The sequence below is a fragment of the Eptatretus burgeri genome, chromosome 3 (assembly GCF_056783735.1).
Source record: "Eptatretus burgeri isolate ZD-2024b chromosome 3, Ebu_testis_v1, whole genome shotgun sequence".
Lineage (NCBI taxonomy): Eukaryota > Metazoa > Chordata > Myxini > Myxiniformes > Myxinidae > Eptatretus > Eptatretus burgeri.
The window spans coordinates 106,382,189-106,394,508 of NC_140963.1; the positions used below are offsets into that span (position 1 = coordinate 106,382,189).

The window sequence follows — 12,320 nt, forward strand, 5'->3', positions numbered from 1 at the left end:
TGGTTCCAGAGAAAACATTATTGAATATTTCCTTCAATTCAATACAATACAGCTGCCAAAACATGTTGCCGATCAGGTATAAATTTAAAAGTTATATTTCCCATTTATACTTGATCATAATTGTGAAGATTAACCGGGCGTAGTGGCGTGCGCGTGTAATCCGGCTACTCGGAGGCTCTGGTTGGAGGATCGCTTGAGGATAGGAGCTCTGCGCTGGGCCGCGCTATGAGAGGGTGTAGGGCAGCCCGGAATCATGGTGAAACCCAATCCTTATCCCTGTGTCGTAAGAGGTGACCAGGGTTGCGTCAGGAAGGGCATCCGGCGTAAAACCTGTGCCAAATCAGTCTGCGGATCATAACGGATGATCCGCTGTGGCGACCCCTAACGGGAGCAGCCGAAAGAACAACAACAACATATTTGTGAAGATTCACATTGATGATGAAACAGTTCCAGAGAAAACATTATTTAATATTTTCCTTCAATCCAATATGACTGCCAAATCATGTGACTTACGTCAAAAAAGGGAGATAACTTTTTGTTTATCATGGATAAGTGGTCATACCTGTAAATTTTTGCCTCGATCTGGTAAGTTGTACTGGAGGAGAAGTTTTATGAAAGTTTATTTTTTTTATTTTTAATCCAATATGGGTGCTGAACCACGTCACCTATGACATCAATTTATATTCTGCCTCTAATGGTAGTGGATCACACTTATGAAGTTTCGTGTTAATCAGATGTGTGTTATTCTATCCAAAATGGTCACCAAGCCACGTAACTTGACTTCATCATTTTACACTGTATGTGTGCAACAATGGTGTTTGATGATAGTTTTGAAGTTTGGCTTTGATAGAATAAGTGGTTGCAGAGAAAACATTATTTAATATTTTCCTTCAATCCAATATGGCTGCCAAACCATGTGATATATAAATTATTTGTGAACATCCTGGTATCCACAAGTCTTGGGGAATATGTGTGGGAAGTTTCACCTCAATCTGTCCAGCTGTTCTGGAGAAGAAGATTTTTGAAGGTTTTAAGATAAATTCAATATGGCTGCCAAACTATATGACCTCCATCAAAAAGTGAGGAAAATTTTTGTTCATCGTGGATAGGCGGTCAGACCAGTAAAGTTTTGCCTTGATCTGGAAAGCCATTCTCGAGGAGAGGATTTTAAAGTTATGAATTTTCAAACCAATATGGCTGACAAACTACATGACCTATGACATCATAACTTTAAATTCTTCTTCAAATTGGGTAGTCGATCATGCTTGTGACGTTTCGGGTTAATTGGATAAGGTGCGTTTTTCTATCCAAAACCACGTGACTTGTGGCATCATCATTTTCACCCTATATGTAGCAATAGTGTTAGATGATACTTGTGAAGTTTCGCTTTGTTCGATTAAGCAGTTCCAGAGAACACATGATTTAATATTGTCCTTCAATCCAATATGGCTGCCAAACTATGTGACATTAATTATTTGTGAACACTTTGGTATCCCCAAGTCTTGGGGAACATGTGCGTGAAGTTTCACTTCGATCTGTCCAGCTGTTCTGGAGAAGAAGACTTTTATAGGTTTTAGGGTAAATGCAATATGCCCACCAAATCATGAAACCTATCAATTATTAATGAACACCCTGGTATACCCATGGCTTGGGGAACATTTTTGTAAAGCTTCACCTCAATCTGTTCAGCCGTTTCGGAGAAGAAGATATAAATAAATACAAAATTCAAAACATCATAGCTGCTGACATTGCATGACATGGCATGACATGGTCATGGGTCACATGTCATGACAGCAATATTGGATTAAAGGAAAACAATTGGAATCTCCAAAACTGCTCAACTAATAAAATTGAACCTTAGTATTTGTCATCAACTCCCCATTGTGTATCAACTAACATCAACTAACATCAACTAACAGCTTGGTATATAGGATGATAACGATGACATCATCGAAGAAGGAGTGTTCCAGCCATAATTAGTTGAATCAAAATCCTCATCCGAAAAATTTAAAACTTGTATATCTGATCTATGACCCCCCCACCGCCCCCCCCCCCTAGAATGCAGAATTAACTTTATGACATTGGTCATGTGCTTTGGTGGCCATATTGGATTGAAAACAAAAATGTAACAAAAATCTTCTTCTCCAGAACAGCTGAACATATTGATGTGAAACTTCATAAATATCATTGACGAGCCATGGGGAATATAGTTTGAAATTCTTTACATATTCACCTTTGTTGATGCAATTTAGTCTTAATGTGCACAAAAGTGGTTGTAAAATATCCTAATAATGAATCAATAAAGAGACGGATAATGGCAATGTATGTGACATAATAGGGTGCATGGATGATATGGTTAATGTGAGCCATAATAGCAGTGGGCCACAATAGTAGCATGTTCAGTTAACTTTGGTATTTTTGTTCAAAATGAGCATGTGAGGCCAGACTATGCCTCCACCAAGTGCTAGTTACTCTTTGTCATCTGTCTTCATAGTTTGGATGAAGGACTAGATATTAGCTTATTGGAATGTGATGTCACCCAGCTGCATGAAATTATTCTCTGATTGATTTATAAAGAAATTAGCAAAAGACACATCGAGAGGGAAGAAATAAGTGTGTATGTTTTCAGGAAATAGGGTTTTCCTGAAAAAGATGGATTTTTTTCAGGTTTTCAGAAAGCAGCAGATGGATTTTGATTCAGGTTTAGATGAATATTTAGAAAATGCAAGAATAGATGGAATTAGTGGAGGTGACTTGAGTGAGTAGGTATGAGGGTACGAGTACACCAGACTGCTTGTGTGTACTTTAACAATTAATTTGCCCTTGCCCCTTTCATCGAACAACACTCTTCACTTTATCACAATTTTTCACACCTGTTGAACCAACTTCCTCAGTCTCTTCAAACACATTCTTCCCTCCAGGGCTTCAAGACAGCTGTTCACCACCATCTCAGGTTATCTCCCATCAACAACCACACTTTGTTCTACCCATTAACCCTCCCCAAGCCCTCCTCTTCCAGGTTTTCAATGTATGGATGATGCATTGCTATGTAAATCAAATGTGTGTTTGTCATTTTGTTTTTTATTGGGACATGCAGTTTGACAACACACAAAGATGAGATACCAAGCCAGCTCTTGTGTCACCTTTGATGGGATTTGTTAAAATTAGAGTGGTAACTCACCACTGGGGGTCCATTTGGAATTTCATTTTCTACTGTGACTAAAAGAGTTTTTCTGACATTTGCTTGAAGTTTAAATTATATTTTTTGGCTAACTTTCATTATCTCAATATATACTCAAGTAATAAACATAATATTTTAAGGCATTATTTATGTTTATAGGGCGCAATATAACTCAAAACATTGAATGAGCATTAATGGCTAGGTCAGTAAAAATGTTGAGCAACTTTCACACATGCAAGTGAGAAAAGTACGAGTGTAATCAGAGCCCTGGTCCAGGGTAAAATGTTTATTTTAGTACTTATACTGGACTGATATTGCTTTTTCATAGAAAGCAAGAATGGGCCTCAAAAGTACATCGTTCGGCTTTTGGAATACATGCCTGGAGTACCCTTATCAAAGGTTGTTGTTCAATCGGACATGTTCTACAAACTGGGCAATCTGACAGCATTCATGAACCTCACCTTGCAGGTACCATTCTGCATAACTGTAGTTACATTACATTTGGCCATAAAATGTATCAAGTGCGTCGTGAAATAACTTAGTTGCTCATACTGGAAAGGTTTACAAGACATGAATACTTTTCTCGAAGTAAATGGGAGAAACATTAGAATTGACATTATGTACTGGACCTTGCAAATCATATTTTTCCACAAACTTGTTCTGTTCCACCTCAACTCCTCTTGCTGTTATGACCATGTGCTGTTGCTGTTATGACAATGTTCTGTTGCTGTTATGACCATGTGCTGCTTAATGCGTGTATCTCTTTGCAGTTTTTATGAGATGTGTATGACAACCTGGTAAAGCCGATTGGTCTAGCCAAAAATCCACTCTGCCAGGTCAAGAGAGGTCCATCATCAAGTCAGCTCCAAGCATTGATTACTTCTGAATTTGTTGTATAATGGACTATTTTCTCTTATTCACAGTTTATTCCATCTCGTGTTCAATTTTTCTGTCCATCATCTCGAACCTGGTGCACTGATGAATGCAGTGTGGCCATCACAAGGAAATAATTTCCCTTCATCTTCTGAAGGGTAAACCCTACTGATTGTAATCTTCAGTCTCTACAAACAGCAGAGAACCAATGTGTATCTGTCCTTTGAATACCAAGGGCCCAATAGAAGGCTCATCTGCAATCCAAGTTTTCCACCCTCTTACCATCCTGTAAAGCCTACTGGGAGTTGGTCATGTCTATTTCTGGTTCACATTCCCATTCTGTTCATACCCTCGGAAAGAATGGATTCATGCTTGACACTGCCTTGGGAGAAAAAGCAAAGTTCTTGTTAATCCTCAAAATGCCAAGGTCTCTCATCCAACCATTCCTGTCCCAACCCTTTCCCCATACAGAATATTCCCTTCTGGATGTGCAGTTCTCCCCCACCAAGGTGGAGAAGTTTCCTACCCAGCTCAAAAGCTCTTTGGAAAATGGTTCTGATTATAATGACTCCAATCTTCAGGAACTGCACTTTAGTCCTGTTATACTGTTATGGCCGTGTGGTACTTCCCAGTCACCTGGTTTGAATCTGGCGGGTTGTGTCAAAGTGACCGCAAAGGTCGACCATTTTGAAGACCCCTCTGTAGGATCTTGCATCTAAATGCCACGTTACTGTACAAATTGAGAGCACCAATGTGGCCCAGCATCATGCCAAAAGACATCTTTTGTCATGCCAATAGATGTTACGTGTCACGCCAATAGGCGTCACTACTTAGACTGAGAAACTTCAGACACATGACAGTCTTATATGCGGTGTGGAGACCGCAACTCATTAGTCTCTTAATGTGTCCTCCATAAGCACAAAATGAAGCAACCATCATAATTCACCCTAACACCAAGTATGAATAGCCATAGTAATGAATGTCAATGTGTGTGCGTGTCAGTGTGTTAGTGTGTCTCCTCCATAACTCCAAAACTATAAAAACATAACAGCCTGAAACTTTGCATGCAAACGAAGAAAACTCCAAGAAAGTGCAGGATTGAAAATTGGGTGTTTGGGTTCATTAAAACACCCCTTTTGAAGATAATTAACGGCCTTATTTAATCATATCCTTCATCAAGCAATCCTCGGCCACATCGCTGTCTCCTCCATGTTTTTTGGCCTACTCAACCATTCCTTGACTTGGAACAGACCACAACGATTTATTCACGATAAAGTTGTTTTTTTTTCACTTTCCTCACTCGTATTATCGAATGCCTGTTCCTCATAGCTACGAATGGCTGTAAACATCGCTTTTGTAAGTACTATAGTTTTCAACTTAGAAGCTTGGAGCAATTTCATGCATTATGTGATACGATTTTCCATGATCTACTCTCACAGACTAAATAAAGTATATCATCGAAATATTATTTCGGTTTTTAGGATCGGATATCATCCGAGCTAAATTCGTGTCAAATTTGTTGTGAAATCTGATATTTGAAAGAAATAACTAGTCTTGTAACTAAGCCGATATACCTATTTACTTCAAGCAAGGTTGGCTATGTCCATCCTTCTCCATAGATACACAAGAAAATGTGAAATTTCTAAAGCATTAAACTTACCTTTTTCTACTGTTAAGAGAATTATATTGAGTGAACACAAATTTGGGAACGTGCCGAAATTAACAAGCTTCATTGAGCTATATGATTTAATGCATTCACTGCTAGACCTCGTTCCATATCCCCCAGAGGGACTGCCTATCGATAGCGTCTGCCAGATCTGTGTCTATATTTTCGGAGGATTTGTAAGGTGCTCTACAGGGAATCAAAGCTAATCTGGTGAAAAATGGACGTTTTAAAAAACACAAGTTATTACGTTTGTGCGGACTCTGAACTAATGTACCACGTGAGGCATGCACAGATGAGCAGGCAAGAAGGTGGATTATCTGCAATGTTTATATCACGGGAGATTGAACTTTGCGATGTCTGCAGGGTTGTTCAGCATTAATCTGCAACTCTTTTGTGGATAAAGTCATGACTTTAACGAATTCTGAATATTTCATAAACTGCTGCTTGTGCCGTGAAGACTGGCTTTAAAGTTAAAGACATCCTATATGATATGCAGCGACAGCCTGGTCAACCGTTCCTCATCAAACATTTAATTGGAGTCCTTACATGAATGCTTAGGCCACTTGCCCAATGCCTTACAGTCGAGAGCGGTACCGCACTACATCCTTCTGGGCGAACCGTTGACTCACTGCGGACACTTTTGCCCACCACATCATTCAGAGCAAGTGGTTTGTGCTTTGTCACCCAGAGCGAGTGGTTCGTGATACGTCACTGTGAGCAAGTAGTTCGTGTTCCGTCACCATGAGCGAGTATTTCGTGCTCCGTCACCCTGAGCGAGTGGTCCATACTCCATCACCCTGAGTGAGTGGTTCGTACTCTGTCACCCTGAGCGAGTTTTTGGTGCTCCATCACCCTGAGTGAGTGGTTCATGCTCCATCACCCTGAGTGAGTGGTTCGTGCTCTGTCACTCTTAGCAAGTGGTTCATTCTCCGTCACCCTGAGTGAATGGTTTGTGCTCCATAACTCTGAGTAAGTGGTTTGTGCTCCGTCACCCTGAGCGAGTGGTTTGTGCTCCGTCACCCTGAGCGAGTGGTTTGTGCTCCGTCAACCTGAGCGAGTTTTTCGTGTTCCATCACACTGGGTGAGTGGTTCATTCTCTGTCACCCTGAGTGAGTGGTCCATGCTCCGTCTCCCTGAGTGAGTGGTTCATGCTCCGTCACCCTGAGCCAGTTTTTCATGCTCCATCACCCAAAGTGAGTGGTTCATTCTCCGTCACCCTGAGTGAGTGGTTCATGCTCCATCACCCTGAGTGAGTGGTTTGTGCTCCGTCACCCTGAGAGAGTTTTTCATGCTCCATCACCCTGAGTGAGTGGTTCATTCTCCGTCACGCTGAGTGAGTGGTTCATGCTCCATCACCCTGAGTGAGTGGTTCATGCTCCGTCACCCTGAGTGAGTGGTTCATGCTCCGTCACCCTGAGCGAGTTTTTCGTGCTCCATCATCCTGATTGAGTGGTTCATGCTCCGTCACCCTGAGTGAGTGATTTGTGCTCCGTCACCCTGAGCGAGTTTTTCGTGCTACATCACCCTGAGTGAGTGGTTCATTCTCCGTCACACTGAGTGAGTGGTTCATGCTCCATCACCCTGAGCGAGTGGTTTGTGCTCCGTCACCCTGAGCGAGTTTTTCGTGCTTCATCACCCTGAGTGAGTGGTTCATTCTCCGCGACCCTGAGTGAGTGGTTCATTCTCCGTCACCCTGAGTGAGTGGTTCATTCTCCGTCACGCTGAGTGAGTGGTTCATGCTCCATCACCCTGAGTGAGTGGTTCATGCTCCGTCACCCTGAGTGAGTGGTTCATGCTCCGTCACCCTGAGCGAGTTTTTCGTGCTCCATCACCCTGATTGAGTGGTTCATGCTCCGTCACCCTGAGTGAGTGGTTTGTGCTCCGTCACCCTGAGCGAGTTTTTCGTGCTCCATCACCCTGAGTGAGTGGTTCATTCTCCGTCACACTGAGTGAGTGGTTCATGCTCCATCACCCTGAGCGAGTGGTTTGTGCTCCGTCACCCTGAGCGAGTTTTTCGTGCTTCATCACCCTGAGTGAGTGGTTCATTCTCCGTGACCCTGAGTGAGTGGTTCATGCTCCGTCACCCTGAGCGAGTTTTTCGTGCTCCATCACTCTGAGTGAGTGGTTCATGCTCCGTCACCCTGAGCGAGTTTTTCGTGCTCCATCACCCTGAGTGAGTGGTTCATTCTCCGTCACCCTGAGTGAGTGGTTCATGCTCCATCACCCTGAGCGAGTGGTTTGTGCTCCATCACCCTGAGCGAGTTTTTCGTGCTCCATCACCCTGAGTGAGTGGTTCATGCTCCGTCACCCTGAGCGAGTTTTTCGTGCTCCATCACCCTGATTGAGTGGTTCATGCTCCATAACCCTGAGTGAGTGGTTCATGCTCCATCACCATGAGCAAGTAGTTTGTGCTTCATCACCCTGAGTGAGTGGTTCATTCTCCATCACCCTGAGTGAGTGGTTCATTCTCCGTCACCCTGAGTGAGTGGTTCATTCTCCATCACCCTGAGTGAGTGGTTCATTCTCCGTCACCCTGAGTGAGTGGTTCATGCTCCGTCACCATGAGCGAGTAGTTTGTGCTCCATCACCCTAAGTGAGTTGTGAAATAACACCCGATTTCTTAGCCGTTTGCCATATGAACATGTTTTCTAAATTTCCGAGCAAAATTTTTTTTTTCACCTGTCACACGCAACTGTTTATAAAGATTAATGTTTGTGAACATATCCCTGAAACATCGTTATAAATGCAACGTTGTTTTTTGCTGAAAGCAACTCTAGTTTTTGGTTTGTTGCCGATATTAGCCAAGCGTGTGTGTGTGTGTGTGTGTGTGTGTGTGTGTGTGTGTGTGTGTGTGTGTGTGTGTGTGTGTGTGTGTGTGTGTGTGTGTGTGTTGTTCAAAAAGCATAACTGTCTCTCTCTGTCTCTCTCTGTCTCTCTCTGTGTCTCTCTGTGTCTCTCTGTCTCTCTGTCTCTCTGTCTCTCTGTCTCTCTGTCTCTCTCTCTCTCTCTCTCTCTCTCTCTCTCTCTCTCTCTCTCTCTCTCCTCTCTCTCTCTCTCTCTCTCTCTCTCTTTGTCTCTCTCTCTTTCTCTGTCTCTCTCTCTCTCTCTCTCTCTCTCTCTCTCTCTCTCTCTCTCTCTCTCTCTCTCTCTCTCTCTCTCTCTCTCTCTCTCTCTCTCTCTCTCTCTCTCTCTCTCTCTCTCTCTCTCTCTCTCTCTCTCTCTCTCTCTCTCTCTCTCTCTCTCTCTCTCTCTCTCTCTCTCTCTCTCTCTCTCTCTTCTTTCTTCGGACATATACGGACGGTGGTTATGGATGGTGTTTGTCTCCTGACGTTTCCGGGTAGGGATTGTCTCCAGACGTGTCCGAGTGGTGTTTATGTCCGGACAGATGTTTGTCTCCGGCTATGTCCAAGCAGTGTTTGTCTCTGGCCAGCTTGGCCTCAGACGAGTCTGGGTGTTGTTTGTCTCCGGACGCATCAGGGTGGTAATTAACGATCCACCACACATCTGCCTTCCCTTCCTCCCACCTCATACTGTCCTCCCTTCCCCCACCCATATTATTAGAATACAGTAAGTCATCACTATCCGGAAGTCCGTACGTTGTAACCCGTAATGAGGAACGTGTGGCTGAGGATCTCTTCCCCAACGGCCATGCCTATGCAGTAACGTGTCCTGTCATTGGTTTGGTAAATAAATGGCCATGACTTGGGAACCACTTGTCCGATTAATATCAAACCCTGAAAAGGCACATCCTCAGGTCCCCAGCAATATACCTGGCAAGTTTAAATCAGATTGGACCAGTGGTTGTCGAGAAACAGCGGTCACACACACACACACACACACACACACACACACACACACACACACACACACACACACACACACACACACACACACACACACACACACACACACACACACACACACACACACACACACACACACACACACATTGCTGGAATTATAGATAGATGAAGCAAAAACATGTGTGTGACTGGGGTGACAGTTTCGAGCTGGATCGGGATTCAAACTCTGGTGAGAGGCGAGTATGCATAACTGCAGGCCATCCACTGACACCCTTTAATTATGCTATTCATTCACACAAAAAGAGAAATAATTGTGCATACATTTATACAATTATGCTTTAATTATGCTATTCAAAAATAATAAACAAAACCGATGTACATCCATACATGAAGAAAAAACATGCATACGCCTTATGCGCGAATATAATATTGTTGCGGTTCTGTTAAACCGGCACTCCTCCGAGGCAATGGTACCCAACATATAGTGATCCTAAGGCAGTTATCTCATTTGTATTCGTTTCGCGAGCCCTTTCCATATGTCTCGTGGGTAAATGGGAGACATGCGTTGCGTATGGTTTTTATTTAGGTCTTCAGTCCTTTATTCTTTCATGTATTTCATCATCCCTTTACCTCCCTTTATCTCACACACAAACCATGCAAGCACACACGCAGATTGGTAACGATACCAGGAGCGTTGAGAGGACACAGCGGAAGCTCATTTGCATACGCGCCATTTTCCGTTCAAACGGCGTGCCATAATCCAACTGACACCTCACCTCAAACCCTTACTATGCTCAGTGCAACGCTACAATGCTTACCATAACCACTCCAAACGGCTTCTAAAAAATCCCCACAACAACCTATGTCCAATGCCTTCACCGCAAACGCCACAACCATGACCAACTACCCCAAGCTCTTCGCCAAAACCCCCACAACCACCTCAACCTCATCACCACAATTGTCTCACTTTTACCACAGACGCCACAATGCTTCCCTCATCCCCCGATAACCACCGCAACTGCCATCAACCCCCCTGGACGCTCACCACGGTCGCTGAGGGTGCTGGAGGAATGAAGACATTAAGAGCCAGGGTCTTTTGGCATGTAACTTGAAGTGAAAATGTGTGCTGGGGTTCATTCAAGGATGTGTGGGTAGTTCTGGGGTTTCCCCAAATAACCACGCTTTAATGGAGTCCAGCACACGCTCAGGGACAAATAGCGCTCCCGAAGACCCTGTCCCAATATTAATTATGGAGCTTCGTCGCGTGGCCAGGCTCGAGGGCAATCGAAGCCATTTTAAATTCTGGAGCCTATCGGGGTGTGGCTCGAGTGGGGTGACTGCTATGCACCAATGGGGAAGCTCGGGAATGCCCACAGCATCCTTTGGTCCGATTTTTGGCTCCTCCCTCACTCAGGCTCTACAAAAGGGAGCAAATCAGCTCGCTCGCTCTCTCTCTCCTTCATCCCGGCTCCATGAAGCGGTTTTCCAAGATCTCTCCTCCATCCAGCGTCCGAGCAGAATCTCTTCATGAGCCAGCACAACTGAGCGGAGAGGGCGGAGCATCCAAGCGAGGTGAGCAATGTGGAGCGAGCTATTGCAATTACAGGCCAGAATCATCCCCAGGTCATTGACGCTCAGTTTCGGCATCATTCAGCAGCCAATATTCACATTTACAGACTTCTCACACATCCCCGTTAAGTCTGTCTCTCATGCATCTTTTTCTCCCAACAATGTCTCGTCCACTGAGGATGCACAAGTGAAGACAGCATTACTGATTTGCACCTCTCACACTTTTCTCTTACATCACGTCACATGACACACTGCACTGCATTTGCACCTCTCACTCCTACACCATAGACACCCTCAGTTTTCCTCCCTCCACACCCTTCCTAAGCGATTGGGCTGCGCCGGTCCATCAGCTGCGCTCAGGTACAAAGTCGCTACACCTCAACTGTCTCTTCGCTTTCAAAAGAGACATTTATGACAGTTTACAGAGGTGAGAATGGTAAAAATGTGGTCAAAAGGATTGATTATTCCAGATTCAGACATAGGGATGGGAAGACATCATCTCTTTATTACATAAGCAACACATTTCCAATATCACATTTAATGACCTTATGGATATGCTGGGACATCTGCTAAAGAAATAACTACACTTTGTGAACCATCTTTAACACACTAGGCATCATTTCCATAACAATACTTTCTCTCCTCTCTTTCATATAATAGATCCTTCTTGGATGGGCAACTTCCTTTATTTTGGAAAGTTGCAAACATCATTCCTATTTATTGTAAAAGTTCCAAAATGGATCCCTTCAACTACAGACCTATCAGCCTTCTTCACATGTTCAGCAAAATAATGGAGTCAATCATTACATGGTCGATCTTAGGCAGTATCTTCTTTCCAACTTTCTAATTTCTGACAAGTTTGGCTTCTGATCTGGCTATTTCACTTTGAATATGCTATTTGTTCTGACACAACAGTGGATGGATGCCTTGAAGTCCAAACAAAAAGGTTAGATTCATCTATCTGGCTATTTATTTGAGCCTTTGACAGTTTGGCTGAGATTCAGTCTTGATTTCGAAGTTTGCCTTCCATTGGCATTCAGTCCCATGCTCAAGCGGTTGCCTGATTTCATCGATGAGTGGAGACAGCTGGTGACCTTTGATGATCTCTTTTTCCTGTGATCTCTCGGTTCAAACTGAGGTTCCACAAGATAATGTCTCAGAACCTATGTTATTATTGATCTACCGTATATTGTTATGTGGAAGGGGGGAGGGATCCATAACTAGACAG

The 12,320-nt window shown here is 43.5% G+C and overlaps 1 protein-coding gene across 4 annotated transcripts in view; it reads left to right on the forward strand.

Annotated features, from left to right (window-relative positions):
• HYKK (hydroxylysine kinase) overlaps positions 1-12,320 on the forward strand; it is an 80,179-nt gene that overhangs the window by 56,990 nt on the left and 10,869 nt on the right. For all 4 annotated transcript variants that reach the window (XR_015056456.1, XM_085874844.1, XM_085874843.1 and 1 more), the window contains one exon: positions 3,510-3,649. Coding sequence is in view for 3 of the 4 variants with exons in the window: in XM_085874844.1 (XP_085730970.1) it covers positions 3,510-3,649 (140 nt within the window). In the remaining variant the exon portion in view is untranslated. The remainder of the gene's footprint in view (positions 1-3,509; positions 3,650-12,320) is intronic.